General features: G+C 48.7%; 1 protein-coding gene across 6 annotated transcripts in view; it reads left to right on the top strand.

Moving 5' to 3' along the window:
• The window catches only part of LOC144334890 (uncharacterized), a 140,434-nt gene extending 116,359 nt beyond the window's left edge, over window positions 1–24,075 (top strand). For 2 of the 6 annotated variants that reach the window (XR_013405142.1, XM_077966737.1), the window contains 2 exons: window positions 17,542–21,248; window positions 22,011–22,631. Coding sequence is in view for 1 of the 6 variants with exons in the window: in XM_077966737.1 (XP_077822863.1) it covers window positions 17,542–17,591 (50 nt within the window). In the remaining 5 variants the exon portion in view is untranslated. Of the gene's footprint in view, window positions 1–7,710; window positions 9,111–13,376; window positions 14,023–17,541; window positions 21,249–22,010; window positions 22,632–23,720 lie in introns of those variants that run through there. The other 4 variants (XR_013405138.1, XR_013405141.1, XR_013405140.1 and 1 more) reach the window with 4 other exon arrangements.
• The last annotated feature ends 1,563 nt before the right edge of the window (window positions 24,076–25,638 follow it).

A 25,638-nucleotide genomic window follows, 5' to 3' on the forward strand; every position in this document is an offset into this window, starting at 1 on the left:
CAGGTATGGGAGTCAAGTGTGGTGTGTGTGTCACAGGCGGGGGTACTGAGGACACCACGTGCCTGCTCGTGCGAAGACCTGAAGTGCTGCGTGAGCTCGTTCCCAAGGGGCCGTTGGCATCTGGGGGCCTGTGGGTGTCTTTCCACTGGCAGGAAATAATGGGTGGCCCATGTTACCTTTTGTGTCTTTTTTTTTTTTTTTTTTCTTTGCCGAAAAGCCCTAATGCCAACGTCGCTGTCCTGCTATTGGAACCGCCCACCTCAGGCTCAATGGCCCTCCTGTTTCTGGGCTGCTGCAGTGTTGTGTTGGGGTAACTGTATTAACTTCGTTTGAATTTTCTTCCTGTTCTTTTGGAATAAGTGTTGATAGTTTGTGCTGCTTGTTCACCCCAGAAGCGAGGATGTCCTTTAGGCCTGGAGGAGCACAACCCCTGCAGGGAGGTGCCGGGCCTCTACCTCTCATGTCATCAGCAGCCCTCTCCACACGTCTCCTCTTCGCTCCTCGTGCCCACGGCTGGGGTCACGGGCCGCTCGCTCTGCTGTTTGAGATCCTCGGAAAAGGTGTTTGCCCTGAAGGGAGATTGGGGGTGTGTGGCTGATTTTAAATAGGAGGAAATGATTGTAACAGAATGAGCAATGCCTAGCACTTAGTCTCAGGCTTGAGAAATTGTGTTTTAGAAGCAAGGTATCCCCAACTCCGGTTTCCTTCAAATTAAATCTTTTAAAGAGTCCACAAATATAAATAGTTAAAGCCTAAAACTATGCAACAGAGGGCCTAGAGCCCAAGCCACTGCCACCTCTGACTCCAAGACACCTCAAAAACTTGGCCCTCCTCCTCAGAGAACCCCCCTTCTGCTCCTCCTTCCACACTGCTCCCTCCACAGTGCTCCCTCCACACTCCTCCCTCCACACTCCTCCCTCCACACTCCTCCCTCCACACTCCTCTTCCGCCCCCTCCCCTTCTTCCTTCCCCTTCCCTTCTTCCTTCCTTCCTCTCCCCTCCCCTTCTTCCTTCCCCTTCCCTTCTTCCTTCCTTCCTCTCCCCTCCCCTTCTTCCTTCCCCTTCCCTTCTTCCTTCCTTCCTCTCCCCTTCTTTCTTCCTTCCTCTCCCCTTCTTCCTTCCTTCCTCTCCCCTTCTTCCTTCCTACCTCTCCCCTTCTTCCTTCCTTCCTCTCCCCTTCTTCCTTCCTTCCTCTCCCCTTCTTCCTTCCTTCCTCTCCCCTTCTTCCTTCCTTCCTCCCTTTCCTCCTCCCTCCTCTTCCCCCTCTTCCCCCTCTTCCCCCTCCCTGTCCTTGGGCAACCTCCATGGAACTCTGGTTCAAAGTCACTGGTCTGTGGGGCCGCCCATTTGATAGATGAGCACGCTGGGGACCAGACACAAGTGACTGACCCAGACCAGCTCGCATGTCGTCTCCTGCCTCCCGTAACACCGGGTTGTCCCTAATGGAAGAGAGTCAATGATGCTGCTTCACTGATCTCCAGGGAAAACAGGTTGATAACAGGTTATAAACATGGGAATGTTTTGGAAAAAGCGTCGTCCACGTGTCAGCTCCATCTCTCCTTCCCGGAAGATGTAGGGGAAACCTGCCTTCAGCCCACCCTCATCCCATAACAGGACAGAGGACAAAGGGGCAGAGACCCAGGTCCTGTCAGTGCCCTCAGGAAACCCCCCATTTCCTCCTCATGGTGGACGTGGAAACCATCCCACTGGACTAGATTTTCCCGGGAAGCCCCTTTACCCCGACAGCAAGGAATCTGGTTTGAGCACACACCATTCTCGGTGCCATGACTTTCTGCTGCTGAACCCTGCATACGTGGCCCATTGATCTTGCTAGTCCAGTGTTACTGGGTCCTGGGAGTTTCTGTGGGCTGATGGCAGGTGTTTACCATTGTGTTCAGAGGGGAGAACAGAACTTTATTTGTCGAAATCAGATGATAACCATCGCCATGTGATTCCTTGGGTTGGTTTGGGTGGGGGGTGCTCAATGCTTTTCCTGAGGGCTAAGTTCTAGTTTGAGACCGTCTCTCTTTGTCGCCCAAGCTGGAGTGCAGTGGTGCGATCTTGGCTCACTGCAACCTCCGCCTCCTGGCTTCAAGCAGTTCTCCCTGCCTCAGCCTCCCAAGTAGCTGGGATTATAGGTGTGTGCCACCACGCTTGGCTAATTACAAAAATGTTTAATATAGGCTGGGTTTTGCCATATTGGTCAGGCTGGTCTCGAACTCCTTGCCTCAAATGATCGGCCCACCTTGCCCTCCTAAAATACTGGGATTACAGGCTTGAGCCACTGTGCCCGGCCTGATCCTGACATCTTTTAAAGCTGCCTTCATGTACCAAAAGCCAGTCTATGTTTGAAAATCAGTCTTGAAGAGCCTAGGAGGAGAGGGATAAGCTTCAACTAGGTGAATAACTATGCATATGTTAAAAATATGGGCCAAAATCTACCCCAAATGTTAACTCTTCTGCTTTGCGTATTATATCCATTTATAGTTATTTCAGCACTAAGATTTTTAAAGACTCTTTTGATAATTATGGAGAAATTACTATTAAAACTCAGCTGCATTTGTAACACTTCAAAGAACTAATTGGATGACATCATTTTTCCCAGAGGCATTTTGGATTGTTACATAATTAATGTTTATCTCTTTGCCAGAAATCTTTTTTCTTTTCCAGAACAGATACCTGAAAAGAAACTTTCCTTTGCATTAAGTGTTATTTCACTGTGTGACAATCAATTTTTGAACGTGAGAACAAGATCATCATGTATTTTTGGGATAATTCTTGCTTAATAGTGATAATGCTAAGTGTTAAAATTATGCAACAATTTGTTTCTTTGAAAATTACTATTTGCCTGCTCACCAGGTGGGAGCTGATGAGAACGTGGATGTAAAAACTAAATTGTATTTAGCTTGTATAAAAGAAGTTTAAAAAAAAAAAAGCTTTTTTTTTTTTTTTTTGTGCTACTACTGAAGTTGCTTCGTTGTGGAAATGAGGTTATTGCAGGCACCTAGAATTTTATCTCCTTCACTTGTACAATGGGAAGAAATTCTCCAACAAGCACAGGAATCTGACTTTCTGATATTGAGACTCCTAGGCATCAAGCCCCGTGGAAAGGTTGGTGATTACGTGAGCGTTGGCGTTGATGTGGGTACCCTCCAAGCCGGACGCAGGGAGCAGGGAAGGGCAGAACAGGCCCCTCAGGAGCCATGAGAAAATCAAGTGTTGGCAGCAGTGGTGAGGGTTGATGTCAGGGGCCAGGAGGAGGTGGTGAAGGGAGCATGTGCCTCAAGGCAGCCCTGGAACCCGTGGTCCCTGCAGTGAGGTCTGATCTGCAGGGGACGTGGACGGCCACGTGGCAAGGCCCACGGACAGCCTGGACTTGGCTGCCTCAGAACTCTGGTGGACGTTGCAAACGGCCCCACAGGGTTGCAGTGCACATTCCTCGGACAGAGAGAAGACGCTTGTAACTGTTCTCGGCACGAAGCCAGCGCCCTGTGAACAGTGGCCACTGCTGTTGTGACTGAGTGCCGTCCAACTGGAGGCATTTCCTCTGCTCAGTTCACTTAATTGGGCCAGGAATGGGGTTGCCCTGCCTTCAACAAGCTTGACGCATTGAACGAGGACTCAGTAAAGTACTCTGTAAATATGCTCTCCTGGCTAGAGTGAGCAAAGCCCAGGGAGAGAGTGGTTCCTCAGTATTAGACAGGTGTTTGGCAGGGCCAGCTGTGTGGCTGCCAGAGCGAATGTGACCAGGAAGCCTCTGTCCCCCCGGAGGTGGCCAGCGTAACTGTTACACGTGCCGTAGGTAGAAAGTGGGCACTGCTGGGAAACTTGCTCATGTTGCTGTTTCCTGATTGGAAATTCAAGGTTTCTGAGCATCCTACATCGAATTTGTACATTGCTGAGACTGTACACCTTTCAACACTTGTTTTTTCCTGCTTTTCGGATCTATACAACCTGGCATTTGGCCGTGGCTTCCAGAACAGGCTGGATGCAGAGTGAAGTCCTCTCCTCACTGTCAATCTTTGCAGATGTCTTTCTTGAGAGTCTCAATTAGGTTTTTACTTAACTAGACTTTTAAAATTGCCATGCACATAACTCTACCAGTTACAATCGTGAGCTAACATGGGTTTTTGGTTTTACTTTGATGAATGTTTAACATTTGCATGCTGGATGTGGGGGTGGAGGTCATTTATCTGCTTTTCATTTCCTTCTTGGTTATACTTAGTGACTTTCAGGTACGGTGTGGAAAGCCTGGCACAGGGTGAATTGCAGGCTGCAGTGTGGCGCAGTGGACGAGAGGCGCGGGCTGCAGTGTGCACAGTGGATGAGAGTGAAGCTATTTCTATCCTCGAGGGAAACACACAGGAAACAATTTAAAAAACTGATCATCTAGCTTGAATGAGGTCCAACAAATTCAGTTTGCAAAGTTTAACTTCCAAGTTAACTTAGTAACTTTTCCCCCAAGTCATTAATTTAGTAGCTTATGTTTATTGCCTAAAGCAAGTGATAAATTCTAAAATGAATGACTAAACATGTAATAATTTAGGCATACAGCACCTGAAGGGAAAACTGCCAGTATGCTAAAATATTGGATACAGATGCTCAAAAAATATAATGTAGCATTCTTACAATGCATGTGCTTTTAGCATGTAACTTGGTGAGTAGTTTTGAGCTATATTTGTAGGAATGTGTATCTTGAATACTTTAGGACACCACTGGAGATGTGTGCTTGAGAGGTATAAATACTGGATGTTCTTCTCCCTTCCCTTAAATGAAAAACATTAGCTCCCTTCCTTTTTATTTTTATTTTTTGAAATGGACTCTCGCTCTTGTTGCCCAGGCTGGAGTGCAGTGATGCAATCTCGGCCCACTGCAACTTCCGCCTCCGGGGTTGAAGTGATTCTCCTGCCTCAGCCTCCCCAGTAGTTGGGATTACAGGTACCCACCACCATGCCCCACTAATTTTTGTATTTTTATTAGAGATGGGGTTTTGCCATAGTGTCCAGGCTGGTCTCAAACTCCTGACCTCAGGTGATCTGCCCACCTCGACCTCCCAAATTGCTGGGATTACAGGTGTGAGCCACTGTGCCTGGCCAGCTCCCTTCTATAATGATTTTACAGTTGTTTTTGCTTTTTGTTTTTTTGAGACGGTGTCTCACTCTGTCGCCCAAGCTGGAGTGCAGTGATGCAAATCTTGGCTGACTGCAGCCTTCACCTCCTGGGCTCAGGTGATCCTCCCACTTCAGCTTCCTGAGTAGCTGTGACTGGACACACGTCACCACGCCCAGCTTTATTATTTATTATTATTATTAGTAGTAGTAGTAGTATTTTTAGTAGAGACAGGGTTTTGCCATATTTTCCAGGCTGGTCTCGAGCTCCTGGGCTCAAGCAATCTCCTGGCCTCAACCTCCGAAACTGCTGGGATTACAGGCGTGAGCACCACATTTGGCCCATTTTTTTTTTTCTTCCAGGATTAGGAGTCGACTTTCAGAAAATCCTTCAACCTTGCAAGCTTAATTTTCCATAAAAATATTCCTCTAGGATAAAAACAAGACACAAAGAAGTACGTGTGGACTGCAGTTAAAAATTTTCAACACAACTTAGCTTAGGAAAGTTGACATTTACAAAGAGCAGGAGGCCTGTTCAGTGCCTTCTAGGCACTGGGAATGGCGGTCTGTGGGCGACCCTAACATGTGCGGCGTCCTGAGACGTGATCGTGGTGTTCACGCTTTTACCGAGGGCTTCCCAGGGGTACCAGAGGCTGTTCTTCTGCAGTCGGCCAGCCAGGCAGCGGCTGCTGGAGAAGGAACAAACAGTAAAAGACAGATGGACATGGTGTTATTGTGGCAGAGAGGTTAAAACCAGGGTCACTTTGTTCTTACAGTTTTAAAAAGCTAATAATGAAGTCCTTAAATATGTTCAGGATTTCAAAGCAGTTGTGGGTGTGTCTGTGTCTCTAGCTCCCGTTCGGGTGCTTCCTGCGAAGAGAGCTCAGAGACGCCACCTTTCCTTGATGAGGTGACAGGGCCTGGAGAGGTGTGAACCCCGTGGTGGGGGGGAAGACTGACCTGGGGTGAGGCTGGGTCAGCGTGGGGATCCACCCCCACTCCACGTTCCTGTAGGGAATCCACAGTTCTAAGTCTTTATGATAGGGGTAAAAATAACCTGGAAGAGGTGTTATTTTTTAAGAAGTAAGTGCCATGCTCTTTTTTCCTCATACTTTTCCGTGTTTAAGCAGCATTGAAGGATTAGGCACTAGTAGCATGTTGTTTTGGAAACAATGTTGTTGGTTATTTTACGTTGAATATGGTACTAAGGTTGCCTGGTAACAGAAGTTTTCCTTAAACAACATAGAACTCTGTTGAATCTGTTGCCCCATTGGCTGAGCCGTCTGAAATCAGTGCAGTAGCAGCTGAAGAGGCCTCTTCCCCTTGGAGGAAGCCGCTGGATTGGCAGGAGGCACCGCTCTTGATTTGAGGGAGTGAGGCGCCTTTGCAGGGACCCCACGTGGCCCCTGCAGCTCTCTCCTGCCCCCTGCTGGTTGGCCAAGCAGCCTTGCGACAGTGTGCTCATTGTGAATGTTCACTGGGGCAGGCCGAGGCTTTTGTTCCAGAAACACTGACTTCAGAAACGGCCGGCTGTGTGTGTTGAGCATGGCAAGAAAGACTTACGTGTGTCTTAAACCTCTTGAACAAAGCAAGTTGATGTTTCAAATGCATCTCAAAGGCTAATGACTTTGCTATGGTCAATATTCAGGAGAAAAGAGGGTTTGATGAAACAGAAAGACAGGAGTGGCAAGTGACATGCTTGTGCCCCGTATGGCTAAGCGATGTCCTGGCCGTTCCACACCACGGCCTCTGAGCAGCCAGCCTGCAGATACTGGGTCAATTTAGATATCCCTGATCTCTGTAGAGGTTTGATCAGGTAGCCCAAGAGCAGATAAACACAAACGCTGACTGGAAACCCTGGCACACGGAGACACTGGAAACAGCAAGCTGCTATTAACATCATAGTAAGAGACAGTCGCCTGCTCTCAGGGGTGTCCGTTTCTTTTGCTTCTAGACGTTCATCTGCGTTACAATACAGTTTTGCTCAGTTTATCCCCATTACTCCACTGTCTTCGCCGTTAAAGTCTCAGTCAGCACTTAGCTCTGACACTGCAGGAGTTTCACTGTGCGGCTGACCAGGCCTACCTGGCTTGGCTGTAAAGCAGGTGAGATTTTCCGGAAGGCAGTGACGAGAACCCGAGGCAGGAAAGAGTGTTGCTGGTCTACATATGGCAGTGCCCCTGCAGCAGAGCATGTACGTGCACGTTCAGGCTAAACAGGTGTAGGAGAGAAGAAAACCACCTACAATTAGTCACTTAAAATGCCACACACCCAACCCTTGAGACCCTAGCACATAGAGTAGTAGTGGTCTTGGAGATGGCAGGTGTGCTGAAGTCTGATTTTCTCACTTAGCTTTTCCAGCAGCGTTTTCCTCATCTCTAAGCTGGGGCTAACAACTGCCACGCGTAGATTTGTGCATGGAACCGTGCGTGTAAAGTGGGGTAGCCCCCAGGACCTAAGAAGGACTCGTGGTCAGTGTCGGTGGTCATGCGTGCTGTACGGGTCCCCCAGGAAGATGATTGCTACATATAACTCCCTCCGTTCAATGTCACTGAATGTAAAAGGTGGGACATTGGCTTCTGATGTGTCTGGTTTGCTGCAGGCCACGCTGCACCCCGTGGTTCCTGAGCCCTGAGCTGAAGTACATCCTGCTGCATCACCTGTGTCGCTTTTGCTGTGTCACTTAGAGCTCCTGCCCTGGGAAACTTCCTCGCGCCTGACGAGCACCACAGTTTGCAGCAAGACCTGTCCAAAGCGTGGACTGCGAGAGCCCCGCTGTGGTCCTGTCCTCTCCATGTTGGGAGCGACTTTGTGGGGTTTGTCGGCCCTTCTCTCGGGTGTCCTGTGTCTCATGGATCAGCCGACGAGCCCCGTCTGGAGGAGCACTCTGCAAAACGTTGCCGGCCACCCAGATCTCCTAGCGCAGAGTGAGGCCACATCTGCAGACTTGACCGCACAGAGTCCCGAGGCATTCGGCAAGAAGGGGAGTGGGATGTGTGTGAGATCCCACTGCGGAAGCCGGCTCTGCTCCGTACTCTGCGTGCGGGGTGCCTGATGTTCAGACCTGCTGTGTCTATCGGGGGCCATGGCGGGGTGGTGGGAGTGGGGGCAGGGAGCAGCGCGGATGGATCCAGGAAAGGACTTAGTTGAATCCCAGCTGCCCACATACCTGTTGCTGGTCTTGGACAAGGTCCCTAGTTTCTCTGGGCTTTCGGTTTGATTGTAAGACTAGGACGCCGCCCCAGTCTGAAGATGTCGGTGTGTGCGGGAATGCCTGGCGCAGTCACCATGGGTTTTCCTTCAGCCTCCTCCGTGCCCCTCCCTGGGTCAATCAGTATCCATGCGTGCCACAAGTAAATTACAGTCCCTCCGAAAAACCAGTTGACCCGAGTTTTATGGTCGAGCATGGTGAGTGTCCTTGCCAGGAAATGCCACTAGATGTCTTGGGCCTGCTCCTCTACCTCCACAGCAATCCCCGGAACAGGCTGGTTCAGGACGTGGGAGGTGGGAGTCAGTGTTGTACCTAGGACAGGCTGAAGTCAAAGGCTCATTTGCTCTGTGAGGGGTGATCAGGATGACACATCAAGTGGAGCCCCATGGCTGACCCTGGAGGTGGACGGTCGGGTCGGATTGGCTGCCCTCCAGCACGTGTTTCGAGTGATGCCTTCCCTGGGTTACGCAGCCCTGATCTGTAGCGCACAACTTCCCAGCTCCAGCCAGTCTGGTCTTGCCGTCTCCTTCCAAGAAGATAGGTGCGGCGCAGTTGCCTTTAAGCGGCTCCTTCTGGACACCGCAGGGCAGCAGCAAGCAAGCATGGGCGACTTTTTTCTTACGTTGACCACAATACGCCGGGCCAGCTTTGCACGATCCCATTCAGCATCACACGTGTGCATCGGCCACTCACCTGTCCATCTGCCACAGACAGGCTTGCACAGGACCATTGAGTGGCCTTTACGGCAAAGAGCCTAAAGGGCTCACAGGAAACCTGGACCCAGCGCAATGGTAAGAGCGCAGCAATACCTGTCATTGATCAAGGGGTATTCTGGGCCCGACATGGTGTTAAGTGATCCAGTTCGGTTAGCACTCTTAGAATTAACCCCCTTTTGCCTATCAGGAAATCGAAGACGGAGGGCATTAACGCCAGGGAGCAGGGAGTAAGGGGACACACAGAGGGGCTGAGGGGCTGGGCATTCTGAGCCCACGGATCTGCCCACAGGCCCCGGCTGCACGGGCACCAGGGCTGCTGCTCTGGAGGGGATGAGGAGCTCTGGGGAAAAGATGGAGCCTGACGTGGGTAAGATTTGGATATTTTCAGAAGAGATTTTCAGCCTGGAATGAGGGTGTAAGTGACTGAATCGGAGTGATGAGCCAGATAGCCCGGCTGCGGGAGCTCCCCTGTGGGGTGAGGGAGGAAGGCCTTGGGGGCGTGTGGCTGAGCAGAGGCGCTGGGTCGCCAGGAGCCGCCGCGGGTTTGGAAAGGGGGAGAAACGCAGCGCCCTGCACTGCAAGGGCACCGAGACGTGGTTGTGGTTCTTCCTGACCGTGACAGGCACAAATGGTGCTGATGGTGGAATGCACGGAGTTTGCCTTCAGAGAACTCCTGCTGTCTTTTAAAACCTGGGCCTCTCATTTAAACTTGGTGGCCTCAGGTGAATGGTCAGAAACAGTTTCTGATGAGGTTGCAGAGACTGTGCATGGCCTCTGATTGTGCACATCCTGTGATTGTGTATAGTCTCTGATTGTGGCCTCTGGCCTCTTTGTGGCCTCTGATTGTGTGGGTCTCTGTGTGTGGTCTCTGTGCAGCCTCTGATTGTGTGTGGTCTCTGATTGTGCTCAGTCTCGGATTGTGCGCGGCCTCTGATTGTGGGTTGTGTGAGTTTCCCGGGATTAAGTAGATGAGCCTCGTGCTGGGGCAGGTGTGCCTTGTGTTGGGCGTGTGGATAAAGAAGTTTAACCCATCTCCTCTTTGAGAATGGCAGGGCAGTAACAAAGGCGGTTGATTTATACATGGCCATCCTCGTGAGGTGAGGACCTGAAAGGTTTACTGCTTTCCCGGAAAGCTGCTCTGGGCGTCACCATCACTGATCATGGACAGCAGCTCAGAAGCCCCCTTAAGGTGCAGGGAGGGACCGGCGCTGGTCCTGTCTGTGCCCAGGCTGCTGGTCACCCTGACGGCCAGGCGATGGCTGCCTGTGCACGAAGCTGGGGTTAGAGTGCATTTGGGCAGTGTCGGCTTTGATTTAGGTCAAGACTGATCAGTCTTCCTAAAATACTAGCCATGAAAGCTTTCATAGATTGTAGTTCTTTGGGAGATTTATATGTGGTTTTTAAAGCACAGGGCCCATGGCCAGTGTTGAATTACATTTTGTTCAGTGTAACTGACAGGACACTGGACCTGAGTCTCAGGCCTGCCACAGGGTTCAGGGAGCTTCAGAGAGGGAGATGTTTGTGCTCAAGTTTTCGCAGATGGGATGGGACATGGGCATGGGGCTGGAATGCTCTAACCTTCAATCTTCAGTCATCGGTATCACCTGTGCACACGCATATCGTTTTCAAAGATGGACAAGCTTTTGGGAAATATCTGAAGACTTTTCCAGTTTTGAAAGAAGCCGGGATGACACTGGAAACGGCAGGTGTCTTGGCTGCTGATCAGGTCCATCACCACGCACATGGTCCCTAACCTGGCCCACCTCTGATCATGCACAGCGGGTGACGAGGTCCATAACCTCACACTTCTGTGCACAGCAGGTGACCAGGTCCCTAACCTCAAAAGCTTCTGATTGGGTGCAGCTGGTGACCAGGTCTGCAACTTCGCATGGCTCTGATTGTGCAGAGCTGGTGACCAGGTCACTAACCACCCACACCTCTATTCATACCCAGCGGGTGACCGGGTCCATCACCTCACACCTCTGATTGTGCATAGTGGGTGACCAGGTCTGGAACCTTGCACACCTCTGATCGTGCACAACGGGTGACTAGGTCCATGACCTCACGCCTCTCTGCACAGTGGGTGACCAGGTCCATAACCTCACACCTCTGATCGTGCACAGCTGGTGGGCACAGGACCCACTTCAGTGAGGGGCTGACTTCCCAGGTGTGAAGGGGGAATGCTGTGTGGCTCGCTAAGCCCCTCCATGCTTTGGGGGCTCCAGGCTGTGGCCGGCAAGTAGGAAGTTGTCCCAGGAGGCTGCTGTGTGTTGGGGATGGGAGGCAGCTGCAGGGTGGAAGTACGATGTTGTCGTAGGGGGCCACTGTGGGGGGGTGGGACGGGAGGCAACTGCAAGTTGGAAGTAGGATGTTGTCCCAGGAGGCTGCTGTGTGTGGGGGAGGGAGGAGGCAACTGCAGGGTGGTGTGGTGGTCCCCGTGCCACTGATTTCAGGTTAAAATAGAATGTGGACCTCTTTTTACCATAGTTTTTAATTACTCCGCTAGTTTGTGTTGCTGTCTCTTGCTATGAAGTCCACAGTCTGATGTCTCTGTGGTCCCCATGTTTCCCTTCTGCTTGTGTTACCCGATCCTGTGGGTCAGCTGTGAGGAAACCACTCTCCACTCCTCATCTGGAGTGGTCTCGAGCTGGGTGTGCTGGTCTCCTTGTGGGCTAAAGTGTTCTTCTGTTACTGTTTTCTCTGTTTCTTGACCAAATTTAGCAGACTTGCGTATGATGCAAACACTTTAAAAAATGTCTTTTGCCTTTATAAAGAAAACACCTGCATTGCTTTAAAATGAACCTTTCCTGTGTCTCCATCCTTCCTCACAGATTGCTCTGTGTTAGAAACTCGGTGGTGTGTGTGCTTCATGGCCTCATTCCATCAAGCACTGTAACCTCTGATTGCAAAAGTGACTATACTCAAGGCAAAAAACTTTGCAAATGTTGAAAAGAAAGAACAAAAACAATATATTGTTCTCTTGTCATCCTGAAATGGCTACTCTTAAGATTTTGATGTAGTTCAAACTACATCAAAGTCTCACCTACTCCTGTGCCAATATTCATCCTTCAGCTCTGCCTCCGTTCTTCCTTTCTTTTTTCATGCTATGGGGTCTGCTTTGGAGATGTTATCTACTTTCATTCTTCCAAAGTCAAGCTTCTAGCTTTGGTTGGAACTGCAGACCCATTTACCCATTCAGCAAATACTTTCTAAGCACATGGATAGTCACTGAGAATACCGTGGTTCACCAACATGACTGCGGCCCCTGCTCACACGAACTTGCGGCCTGATGGGGAGAATGGGCACTAATATGACAATCAGTCTAATGGGTTTCTGATGAAGAATTGAGGAAAGCGCACCAAAGAAAGGGAAGCGGGGTTCTCTAAATTTATGCTGTAAAAGAATCTGGCGTATCTTGGGATGAGAGGTAGAAAACCGATGCATTCTGGAAGGTATGATCCCCTTGCAGTCTGGAGAGAAGTAGAGGTTGCTTGTTGAGGGGGGTGGAGTGTAGGGACACCACGGTCTAAACAGAGATGGGGGTGCGTGCGGAATGCCTCTTGCAGCAGGAAACAGGCACGTGCAAGGAAGTAAACACGGGAGAAAGTGGCACAAGACAAGAATGAAGGCAGGCAGGCAGGGGCTGGGAGATGATGGTAGATGCTTTATTCTCTTAATAACAGCAACAGGATGCTGTTGAAAGCACTTGAGGGAGGTGGGGAAGTGGGTATGACATGTTTTGTGTTTGTAAAATTATCACATTGTCTTACCAAACTATACTCCCTATTTTTTATTTTTACATTTTCCTTTAAGTTCTTAGATACATATGCAGGTGTGTTACATAGGTATACATGTGCCATGGGGGTTTGCTGCACCTGTCAACCCATCATCTAGGTTTTAAGCCCTGCATGCATGAAGTATTTGTCCTAATGCCCTCCCTCCTCTTGCCCCCACCCCCCAACAGGCCCCCGTGTGTGTCGTTCCCCTCCCCGTGTCCATGTGATCTCATTGTTCAACTGCCACTTATGAGTGAGAGCATGTGGTGTTTGGTTTTCTGTTCCTTTTAGTTTGCTGAGAATGATGGCTTCCAGCTTCATCCATGTCCCTGTAAAGGACAGGAACCCATTCTTTTTTATGGTTGCATAGTATTCCGTGGTATATACGTGCCACATTTTGTGTATCCAGTGTATCATTGATGGGCACGAGATATCCTCTTAACATGTGCTCCAGCAATTGCACTCTTAGGTATTTATCCAAAGGAGTTGAAAACTTGTGTTCACAGAAAAACCTGCACATGGACATTTATAGAAGCTTTAATCATAATTGCTCATTTTATTCCAGCTTTATTCATAATTGCTCAAACTTGGAGGCAACGAAGAAACCAAAATGTTCTTCACTAGGTGAGTGGATAAATAACCTGTGATATATCCAAACAATGGAATATTCTTTAGCACTGAAGGGAAGTGAGCTGTCAAGCCATGAAAAGACACGTAGGAACTTTAAACATGCACGGCTACACAAAAGAGGCCCCTCGGAAAAGACTAAATACTGTAAGCTTCCAACTAAAGGACATCCCGAAAAAGGCCAGACTATGGAGTGAAAATGTCCGTGCTTCCCAGGTGTTGGGAAGAGGGAGAGATGAGGAGGTGAAACACGGAGATTTTTAGGATTTTAGTGCAACTGCTCTGTACGATGCTATCATGGTGGATACATGTCATGACATATTTGTTCAAACCCATAGAACAAGCACCAAGACGGAGCCCTCATGTAAACGGTGGACTCTGGGTGACAATATGTCAACGTAGGTTCTTCAATTATTACAAATGCTCCTTCTGGGCAGGAGTGTTGTTAGTTGGGGAGGCTGTGCACGTGGGGGAAGGGAAGGCATATAGAAGGTCTCTCTGCACCTTTCCCTCAATTTTTCTGTGAACGTGAAACTGCCTAAAAGATAAAGTGTATTTTTAAAAAAAAATAAAGGAAACAAAAAGTCCTCACAAAAATCAAATGAGAAAATGATCACACTGGGTGCTTCAGGTCAAAATGGAAGAACAAGGGCTGTATTTACCATCCCACCTGATGACTTTTTTCTCACTGCTTTTCAGCATTTTTTTGGAGTCTAGTCAGTGCAATAAGGCAAGTTAAAACACATAAAATGCACCCTTATTAGAAAATAAGATTTAAAACTATCTGTATCTGCAGGTGACGTGATCACCCGTGTGGAAAATCTCCTGAAATCACAAAAAGCCACTAAAACTACTAATAATAAATTACTTACTAATAAGTGAGTTTGGGTTTAGCTTGTATCTTGCAAACTTTCCATAAGCAGTATTTATCTCTTTATACACTGGCAAAGAAATAATTGGAAATGGAAATTTACAAAGTAATATTAAGACTAAATCTGACAAAAGATGTGTAAGATCTATGCACTGTAAAGCAGGCAGTGATGCTGAGATAAATTAAAGAACTAAATAAATGAAGTGATATACTGTGTTCATGGATCAGCAGGCTCAATATTGTTAAGATGTCAGTTCTGCCCTTGTGGAGCAGAGGTTTAATGCAATTCCAATCAAAATCCCAGCATGATTTTATTTTATTTTTTTTCAGTAGAAATGAACTAGCAGATTCCAAAATGTGTCTGGAAATTTAAAGAACCCAAAAGAGCTAAGACAACTTGGAAAAAAAATGGTGGAGGACTTACCTGAACTATCAAAACTGGGTTAATGAAACCTCCTAGAGGGTCTAGTAATAATCTCACAAACATGTTACCTATACATAGTGGATTTTTGAAGAAAGGTTCAAAGACATTAAATTAGAGAAAGGACGATAATGATGATAGAAGGATTAACTACTACAGGCCAAAAAGGGAAAAAAGAGCTCCTGTTAAATATCTTCACATTGTTGGTGTCACTCATGCAATTCAATTCACATTTTGTATATCTAAAAGTTGAACAGACTTCTTCATTCTCTTTCCCCAATTCACTCCACAGAGATGCTGATGTCTTTCCGTGGAACTTGGAAGTTTGCTATTCTTTTTAAAATGACTCTCTTAGATACTGTTTCTGCAAGAAGTTGTGGGACTGTAACTTACAAATACTGTTCTAAACCTTGGAATCACACGTTTCCCTTTTTCTCTACTTATCGTTTCTAGTCAGTTTCCCATTTCCTCTTCTTCATATTTGCACTGCATTCCTTCTAGTTCAGGCTCTTGTTACCCCACTTGATCTCTTGATGTGGTCACCTGAATGTCCTTCATGTTCCAGCCTCCTGGAATCCTTCCTTCATGACCCTGAAGAACTGCCCTCCAGACCCGCAGGTGTGACCCGGAATCAAGGATCTCAAAGCCGAGTGGGATCTGAGAGGCTATCTAGACCAATCCTCCATTACAGACGTAAACCTTTTGATGACTTCACTTCAGAGCCCAAAATATTTGCACTGCAGGCAGAATCACCTAAATCACTTAATGTGATGTTCAGTCTTCCCGTGGTATCTTCCTCTCTGCATCTCCCTACTTTCGGTCAGCCATTTCTCACTCATGACACCGAACCCTTCATTCACATCACATTATTGTTCTTCTCCACACACACTTGTTTGTTTTCTGCCTGGGTTTTTTGTTACATTCTTCCCTCTACTGGCAATATCATTTTCCAAGATCTGACTACAGAATTTTAACGTATTCCTCAGAATGACTCACATATCACATATTCGACCAAATGGCTGCAGATTCTGTCACTTCCTCTCTTGTCCTATGGCAACCTGGAGAATCTTCTTCTCTTAGCCAATAGGATTTATCATGGTCCTTCTTTATCTTAACAATAGTTTAGCAGGACTGAGAACTGGGAAGTAGATTTTTCTCCCAGGGGTGAGAACTGTCTTAGTTTAGCAGATCTCCCTGGGTCTCCATTCTGGTTGTAGAAAAGCAGCCCATAGGGCATGGTGGGGAGGAGAAGAAGGGGAACTAAGCTGTGTTGCATGAAGATGGACAGTTGTGACCCTTACTCCAGGGTTGGGAGTTGAGGCCCCTAGGAAGGAGAAGCTGTAAGGATGAAGACGAGGCATAAAAAGTGATGCAGGCCGGGTGCGGTGACTCACGCCTGTAATCCTAGCACTTTGGGAAGCCAACGTGGATGGATCACGAAGTCAAGAGTTCAAGACCAGTCTGACCAATATTGTGAAACCCTGTCTCTACCAAAAATACAAAAATTAGCTGGGTGTGGTGGCACATACCTGTAGTCCAGCTACTCGGAAGGCTGAGGCAGGAGAATCACTTGAACCCAGGAGATGGAGGTTGCAGTGAGACAAGATCATGACACTGCACTCCAGCCTGAGTGACAGAGACTTCATCTCAGGAAAAAAAAAAAAAAAAAAAGTGATGCATAGTAACAAGACTGCCCGAGGAGAAGAAGCAATCAGCAACCTTCTCCAGGGTGGGATGGCTGAAGACCCTTTAAGAACAAAGGTGTCTACTTTCCTTCTTTAGGATGCTCTATCGTGATTTAATGAACCCTCCCAATCTACTGTATTCAGTATTTGGCATGAGTCCATTTAGGGGAATTCTAGAAAACATAGCTGGCTGTTATCAGGTTAATGTAGATTGGGAGGTAGGGAAAAACCCCAGGAGACACGTAGGAAGGACAATACGTGAAAACAGAAGAAACTTGGAGTCAGTTCACCCTTCAAACAAAATCCAGTTTCCAGAAGACATTGTGAGGGCTGCTGGGTCTTCCTCGCCTGCAGATGGGGGATTCCAGATAATTATTATACTTGAATCTCACAGGATGGGGTGATCACCACCTGCTCTCAAATGGGATGAGTTACAATATCTTCTATCGGGAGGCGGTAAATAAGAGGTTAGGTACACGTCTGTAGTCATCACAATTTTGTCAAGATTGCTATTTTTACTTCCATGTCATAGATGGGGAGCCTGATGCTTGTGGAAAGGATTTGCTCAGGGTCTCACCATTAAAAGTGGCAGAGGAAAGATTCCAACATGTTTTAAAAGCTGCAAACTGAGCTGACTCCCATCCATGCTGTCATACCGACTTTGAGATTTCAATCCTCCTGAAGGCAGGAAACTTATTCCATTTGCTTTTATACCCTCCATAACACTAGTGAGCAAGTTTTGCTCAAAGTAACATGGAATATTTTGCTGACTCAAGGGGAAAAAGTAAGAGACTTAAATGACACCATCACAAGTCAACCCTCAAGGAACAGAGACATATTTAGCATTAGCTGTCTCAGTCCAATCAACATAGACATGCACGTTTATCCTTTACATGGCAGTAAGACAGCAAACACAATTGAAAAAATGAGCCAAGTGTAAAAAATGTGTCACAAAGGGATGGATTTAGACAGGAGAGCAGTGAAGTAGGTTATAAAATGGTCAGCATAATCCATTTCAATGAATTATTAGCTGAAACATGCAAAGCATTTAGGATTTCTGGGAGAAGGGTACAAACACACCAAATGTTTGCCCGACATTTTCTTCACTGCTGCTGTCTTTCCACAGGGCTGGAGATGATGTTAACCAACGGCCTTGGGAGGAGAGATTGCAGCTGAGCCCACACCCTCTCAAACTCCTTCAGACTGTTTCTGTTTTTGTAGACTTTACCATTAACAACAAATCCTAAGATTTACTCAATCAGTACAGCAGTCGCTGGCCAGAGTTCAAATTTCTGATTCGAAGGAATCTGCACTCTGCCTGCCAGGATCGACTATTAATGGCTTCGTCCATAGAGGAGCTGTGTCTTTGCTCACTATGGAACAGTATTGAGGCTTCGAAAGGGGTATTTTGCTGGTCACCTCCTTGGTCATCCTTCTGCTCACCAAGAGCAGATACTGTTCTCAGCCCCTTACATTTACAAGGTCGTTTAATTCTCACATAGCCCTTTCAGATAGATGCGACTATTACCCCCCTTTTACAGAGGAGGAAACCGAGAGGCAGAGGACATAGGTGAATTGTCCCAGATCACAGAGCTGGCTATGGAGCTGGGACTTGCACCCGGCCAGCCTGGCTCCAGAGTTCACTGCCCTCCTCCTGTACAGCACGTGTGACCTGCAGTAATCACCGCCCAAACAGGCAGGCACTGCGGAGAGCCAAGCACACCTCTTCCGCCTTCAGCACGGAGGACGGTTCGTTTTCATTCTGGTGTTCAGCTCAGGACTGTTTTTATCACAAGGACGCACCACCCAGAAAGCTCAGTCATGTGCCGTTACCTTCTACGGTCATGGTTTTCTACTTTTTGGCCCCATTTTCCTGAGGACTTGGCCTGCTGGGACGTGAATGATGCGTTACTACTGTAGAGACAGAGGTTCAGGTCTAGTGGCACAAACAGCGACGGACCCCATGGAAATGCGGGCGTGGCCCCTCCATCCCAACAGCCTGCATGGCTGCTCCATTCTGCTCCCATCACACACATCCCCACACAGCCAAGCCCCTTCTCCTTTCCCCCACTGGATTCATCAAATCAAACCTCGCTGTCCTTGGCAAATGTACCATTAATTTCCTTTCTGCCCAGTAAAAAAGCACACTTCCAGTTAACATGACACCCCCGCTACGATAGAACAGCCTTAATTCACACATGACGCAGAGGAACAGAGGGAGGGAGGGGTCGAGGACCATCCTGGAATCGGCAGCTGTTTTCTGGGGGAAAGCCTCCGTCCCCCCTGAGCCCGACACTTGTGCCACACTATCCCCATGGTGTCTGAAAGCTCCATGAAGACAGGCTCACTCTGACCCCTTCACACCCACAACGCCAAAGAGGAGCAGGTGTTCAGGAAAAGTCTCCTGCTAGTGCTGAAGACAGGAATGATTCCTCGTGGTGCCCAGAATGTCAGGAGAAAAGGCACCATGTGGACACCTTCCAGGTCTGCTCAGTCTCTGCACAATCACAGACTTGAGACCTGGAGGGCAGACACCTGGCACTGCTGACCACCCCAAGGTCATGGCCTCTGCCCCTTCTCTGCTGCCCATCAGTTCCAAGCTTCTGGCAACACCGCCTGCTGCCCCCACTGCCTCATCGACTCTTCGTGAAAAGCAAATGTTGCCAGGATAGCGTATGAGTACATTTGCCAGGAAAGCAGCTCCGATTGACGCTGAAACCCCCTTCTCACACCCCTGGCAGCTCCCTTGCCCCCGATGTGCACATGCTTGCAGCTCTGACCTTGCTCAGTGTCCACACAGGCTCTGTTCACTGGAGAGCCAAAGGCAGACTCAATGTTGAGTCAGAAATACACAAAGAGGGTGAAGATTACGAACTGCCTGCCCCCCAAAACACAGGTTGAAATCCTCACCCTCAATGTGATGCTGTCAGGAGGTCTTTGGGAGGTGATGAGTTCCCGAGGCTGGAGACCCTTGAATGGGATTTGTGCCTCAGAAAGGGGCCCAGCAAATCCCTCACCCTCCCATTGTGTCAGGGCCAGAGAGCAGGTGTGTGCCAACCAGGAAGGAGCCCACACCAGAATCCACCCGTGCGGCACCCTGATCCTGCCTTCCAGCCGCTAGAACTGTGAGAAACAAATTCCTGTTGTTCATAAGCCGCTCAGTCAATGGTGTTTCGTTACAGCAGCCTGAGCTGCCTGAGATGACGATGCTCACCGCCCTACAGAAACGGCTACTCCCCTCTCCCAGAAAGAGGGGTTTAATTAAAATCCCTGTCTCTCCTCGCGGCCACCACAGATCTCACTCCCCCACCCCAAAAGCCAGCAGTTGCTAGGATTAAAGGAAACAGAGGATTGTTTTAGACCAGCCCCTCCATATCGATCTGAAGCCTATAACTTTGCCCACTTCCACGGTGGCCGTGTCACTGCAGTGCCCATGTCAGCTCTGTGTCTGCACTGGGTCCCAGGCTGTGCACAGACTCTTCTAGCTGCCCATCCAGCACAGCCATTTCCCCTTCTGCTTTGGAGGCTGTCCTTCGATATCGAACTCCCACCTTTCTGCAACCCAAGGCCTTCTGATCCAGACATTCGGGGTGAGCTCAGCCATGTACTGGAGTCCTTGACTCAGGTAACCCAGGCCCAAGGCGTTGGCACCCACGATCTACTGGCTGTGGGGTCTGCACAGCCACTAGCTGTCCCAGCCACTCCAGGGCCTGGGAGGGGAGGCAGAGGAACCTGTGAAGCTGCCAACAGCCATACGGGGACAGGGGCCCCTGGGATGAGGAGGATGCCATGGAAGGAAATTCAGAGAAAGAAAGAGCCCCAAGGCTGGACGGGTCATGCCCAAAGCCTACACTGCTGAATTTTCCAGGTTTCTGAACTCAATCGCTGACCCACACAGCACATGTTTCCTGAGTGCTGACCCCGCGTGCCATTGGATACGGCAATAAAGTAGGACCCCCACCCACCCCTTCCCCGACACATACACAGGCCTGGGCACCCAGTTGGCACCGTGAGCCAGGGAAGGGGGCCATTTCAGACGGACAGTGGGTGCAGCCTTGCCAAAGCCCAGCAGTCACCTGCACTGCCACAGCCAGGCTGAGTCCAGATCAGCCGCACAGAAACCTGACCCTCTCAAGGGCATGCCTGAGCTCATTAGGGACAGACACCGTCTCCTGCTGATCTCCAACACTTTCTCTGCATGTCTAGTTACAAACGGACGACGCAGTCTCGGAAGCACAGCTGTGACTCTGGAGACAGATCCCAGACCTCCCCCTGCTCCTCTCCGTGGTGCCATTGATGGGGAGGGGCCGGCATGGCCGCATACCCACAGCCACCATGCCACGGAGACACGGGCCTTCGACGGTTACTTCTGCCAAGGAACCCTGCTGCGTCTTGGAGCACACCATGGTGGGCGGGAAGCTCCACCCGGAGAAACAGCGATGCTTCTCCCCAGAGCCAACGGAGGGCACTCCCCGCCCTGCATGCAGCAGATTACTTACATTCTGGAAAACATCTGAGTTAGTGGGGAACAGTAAAATGAAAAGGTCACGCTAGAAAGTTTAGAAGGTTGTGTGGAGTCTCAGGAGGTCCAAAGATTTCTGAACCAAGACTGCTGTGGGCAACGAGCTTACAGGGAAAGTTTCCACACGGGCCTTCAACAAGCAACGCTCAGCAGGGAGGAGCCACGTTCTGGGCAGAACCTCAGAACAAGAACATCGCACACCACAAAGTCACATCAGAGCCAACAGCAACTGAAATACAGCGCTCTCCTAAGATGTGTGCGTCACCTGCAGAAAGTCACCACACATTAAGATGGGGGAAGAAAAGGATAAGGTTAGAAACAAATTTGAAATTATTTCTGCATACATAAAATTTCTACATCCACTGGCTTTCTTTCTGGGAGTAACAACTTTTACATGAGATGCACATCCCCGTTGGAAGGAGTTTGGGTTTTCCGTGGGCAGAGTCAAGGGCTCTCCAAGAAATGTGAACCTTTTCTCACTCACTGAGCCGCGTGCCCTGAGGCCGTCCTGGCCTGTCTGAGCCCCTCCCTGGCTCTGCCTCCAGCCAGCTCCTTCCAGCACTCACCCCGCTGCTCCCAGAGCCTGCACTGGCCCAGGATCTCCTCTTCTGCTGCTGTCAATCTTCCACTTTAGGGTAAATAAGTTGGAAACTAGAAAGTTATAAGACCCCTTAGCTTTTTAAAAATTTGTCTTCTCAGAAAACAAAGAATACTAATTCTACTTCCACGGTTTAACATGTTGCCCCCATCTGCATGTTCATGGATATGTGTTTTTCTATATATTTTAATCAGTACTTATAAAAGCATGCACTGTTGGCTATGTTCAGTTCAATTACATTTGATGTAAGAAGTTTTAGTTTCAGTGAATTCAGGCACTCAAAATTTAAGCCCTCTGACATCTATTAATCAAATGGAAAAATGACAGGTAGATATTACAAAAATCAAGAGAAGTGTTTAATATAAATCCTGGACTTTTAGATATTTCCACAAATGTAATGTATACATTAGTACACGACCTTGAGCATTTTCACAACTCTTTGAACTAAAATTCTGCTCTTAACTTTTATTGGTAGATCGACATCCATATGTGATTATAAGCAGCTCAAACATCAGCTCTTAGAAACAACCAGAAATGCTGTGGGCAAATCCCACCGAGCAGCAAATAACGGAACTGCACCCAACAACCCAGGTACCTCCCCTGAGGCATCTGGAACTTGAGGATTACGAGCAGCCTTTGGTTTTTGAGGCACCCGAGAGTGGGGACTCCAACTCCCCAAGTCTAGGAAGGCCTCAGCGATAAGGAAAACTGATCAAAAAGTCATCCCTGCCGGCCCCCTGCCATGGGTTCCCCCCTGCCGGCCCTCAGCCACGTGCTTACAGATCTCACTTCCTCTCTGTCCCGCAAAGCCTGACTCCTGATTCCAGCCCTGCTGCTTACTGGGATGTGGCCATGGACGTCAACTGCACCTGCAAGGGGAGAAGCCTGTCAGGATACAGGATCCTGGCCATCCTGGCAGCGCTCAAGCTGATACTGTAACTTGGTAGCGAGTTACTTAATGCAAAGGTTTAACTTTGAAAAATTTAGATGTGTGTATTCTAACGGAAATTCTGAATGTAGAACACAGGCCACACCCTCACACAGATGTTGTCTGGCCAGCACTCTTTTGTCTTTTCAATAGACATTGTTAAAAGCAGTTTTTGGTTCATAGCAAAATCAAGAGGAAAGTACAGAGAGTCCTCACCTATCTCCTTTCCCAGCACAGGCACAGCCTCCATCATTCTCCTGCCCTCACCAGACCAGCATGTCTCTACGACCGACAGACCCGCATCAACACGGCACCACCACCCACAGTCCACAGCTCACACGAGGACTCGGCCTGCTGCTGCTCACTCTGTGGGTTTCACAGACGTGGAACGGCATGCATCCCCCATGAAAGCCCCACCTGGAGTTGTTTCCCACCTTCCATATCCCCTATGCTCCTTCCATTGATCTCTCCCTTCCCCAGCCCCTGGCAGCCACTGACTGTTTGACTGTCTCCACAGCTTTGCCTTTTCCAGACTGTGCTGTGGTTGGACTCAGACAGCAGGCAGCCTTTCCAGATTGGAGTCTCACTTAGCAACATGCATTTAAGATCCTTCCTTGTCTTCATGGCTTAGGGGTCCAGTTCTTTTTAGTGCTGAATAATATCCCAGTATCTGACATACCACAGTTTATCCATTCACCTGCTGAAGGGCATCTTGGTTGCTTTCTAGTTTTGGCAATTATAAAGCTGCTGTCAACGTCTGTGTGCACATTTCCGCATGGAAGTAAACTTTCAGCTCCTCCGAGTAAACGTCCAGGACTGTGATTGCTCCTGTGGTCGGAGAGCTTAGTTCCACTGAAAACCGCCACACTGCCTCCTACAGCAGCTGCCCCACCTCCCCCAGTGATGAGTGAGGGTCCTGATGCCCACACACCCACCAGCACGCGGCAGTGTCGGAGTTCGGGTTTTGGCCAGGCCGATGGGTGCACAGTGACGCCTCACCCTATGACATAAGACGCGGGTCATGTTTCCACGTGTAGATTTGCCATCTGTGTATCTTCTTTGTTGGGGTATCTGTCCAGGTCTTTGGTCCATTTTTAATCAGGTTGTTCATTTTCTTGTTGAGTTTTGAGAGTTCCTTGCACGGTTTGGATAACAGCCTTTCTCAGATGAGTCTTTTACAGATGCGTTCTCCCCGTCTGTGGCCTGCCCTCTCATGCTCCTGAGACACTATGTTTTATATTTTGAAAAACACTTTAGACAGAAGATGGACCTCCCAGCCCACCACGGTTCTCAGTTTGGCCGTGGTCACCACCCTCCCAGCCCTGGTTCCCACCTTTCCACGATCTGCTGGTCCTATGGGTGTCAACCCATACTAAGTCCCTAACATATCTCCAATGATGGCAACGTCAAAGCCGGCAGTTTGCAGGTAGAAAGGAGCTGATGGAGGCCGGAGCAGAGTGTGAAGGCCAGCGGATTCATCCCTCGGGGACCGGCAGGCCTCATCAGATATCCCCCTGGGTCACCTCCCAAATGAAGTACCTGCTTTGGCCGTGGGCAGGAAGCAGGACCTGGCCCAGATCTCAGCATATTTGACCTGGCACGGCATTTACAGGTGAGCCTCCATAACCGGAAACTCGACTCTCTGGGGAGAATGCATTTTCATTATCAAGGCTTTTAGGCTTTTAATTAAGAAACCAAAGAGCAGTGACTGGAGTGAGGATGCAGGGACTCTGGGTGACCCACACGCTCGTTTCCACCTGGCACGAAGGACCCTGGAGTGAGGGTGCAGTGCCTGTTCTGAGTCACCAGCACACTCATCATTTCTACATAAACAACCCTGTGAGCCTGTCCCAGGACTTTTTAGCCTAGACCTAAAAATTCACAGCTCAGGAAACCTTCATCATTTTAGGAACCTGAGGGGTGGGCCAGGGGGATCTCACAGAGTGAGGTGCTGTCTATGGGGTCAGCAAAGTGCAGCTGGGGCTTCCCGCAAGCACTTCAGGGAGGCCGTGCACTGGCCCGAGGCTGGTTCCGCCTCCTATCCTCGGTTCTCATGCCCAGCCGTGAGGGGAGCCCCCCGCTTCAGGAGCGGTCCCTGGCTCCAGGCCCTAACGTCCATGTCCAGGCCCCTGGTAGGGCAGCTTCTACCCCAGGGAGGCTGGGACTGGAGACAGCCTGGAGCTCTAGGCAATCCTGGCAACCACATGCTTCCCGAAGTGGCTGCAGACAAACTCCTGCTTCCAAAACCTGGCACGGGCTGTGTGAGGCCTGGAACGCGGGAGGCGCGATTACCCTCTCATGGTTATCAAGTCAAGTCATGGTCTCTTAGACCTAAGTGTGACTGGAAGTATACACATTATGGAAGTGTATATAAATGTGAATACAGAAACGCTCATTTTCCTTTTATATACCTTACATATATGTGTATACGTGCATATGTATAAAACATGGAAGAAAAAACCATACTTAAGATTTCAAATCTCACTCACAAAAATCTCAGAAGCAAATTATTATTCTTAAATTCTAAACAAAGATGTAACATTTTACATTCTTACAAACAAAACGTTCTCTATTAGCATTTTATTTTAAAAACTAAGAATGCATTGCACTCTCTCAATTTCGATTTTTAACTCAGCTCACAAAGGCCCCTGTAGAAAGGCCTCCGTACGGCGGCAAGGATGGCGGTGGTCACACCTGTGGCCATTTATCCTCTCTACATCTAGCTCCTCTCCCTGAGGCAACACACCTCCGAAGTCACAGCCTGGCCTCCAAACTCTCCCCCGTCCCGGGCCTTTTGGCATGTTGCTCTGCTGCACACACCTCAGCAAATACTGCTGATTAGCCAGAATCGCCCAGAAATCTCTTAACCTTGATTCTGGCTGCTTTTGTAATTTGTAATATCTGTACTTCTGGTGTGATTTGAGAAACAACACATTTTAAAATTAGAGAAGATGTGGTTTTTATTCTCTCCTTTCTACTTGCAATCTTGAAAATTCAAGTAGCAGCAAGGGTTTGTTGAAAGTAACTTCCACCAAATAGAACCTATTACAAAGGTACTACAGAGTGCCAAATAACCACATAGATGTAAAATAGACATGCAGACACAGATATAAAATCCAATGGTTAAACCAAATTGAGAAATGCTTGCCAGTTTGATAGGACTTCTAAAACTTGA

This window comes from Macaca mulatta, chromosome 15 (genome assembly GCF_049350105.2).
Source record: "Macaca mulatta isolate MMU2019108-1 chromosome 15, T2T-MMU8v2.0, whole genome shotgun sequence".
NCBI classification, from domain to species: Eukaryota; Metazoa; Chordata; class Mammalia; order Primates; family Cercopithecidae; genus Macaca; species Macaca mulatta.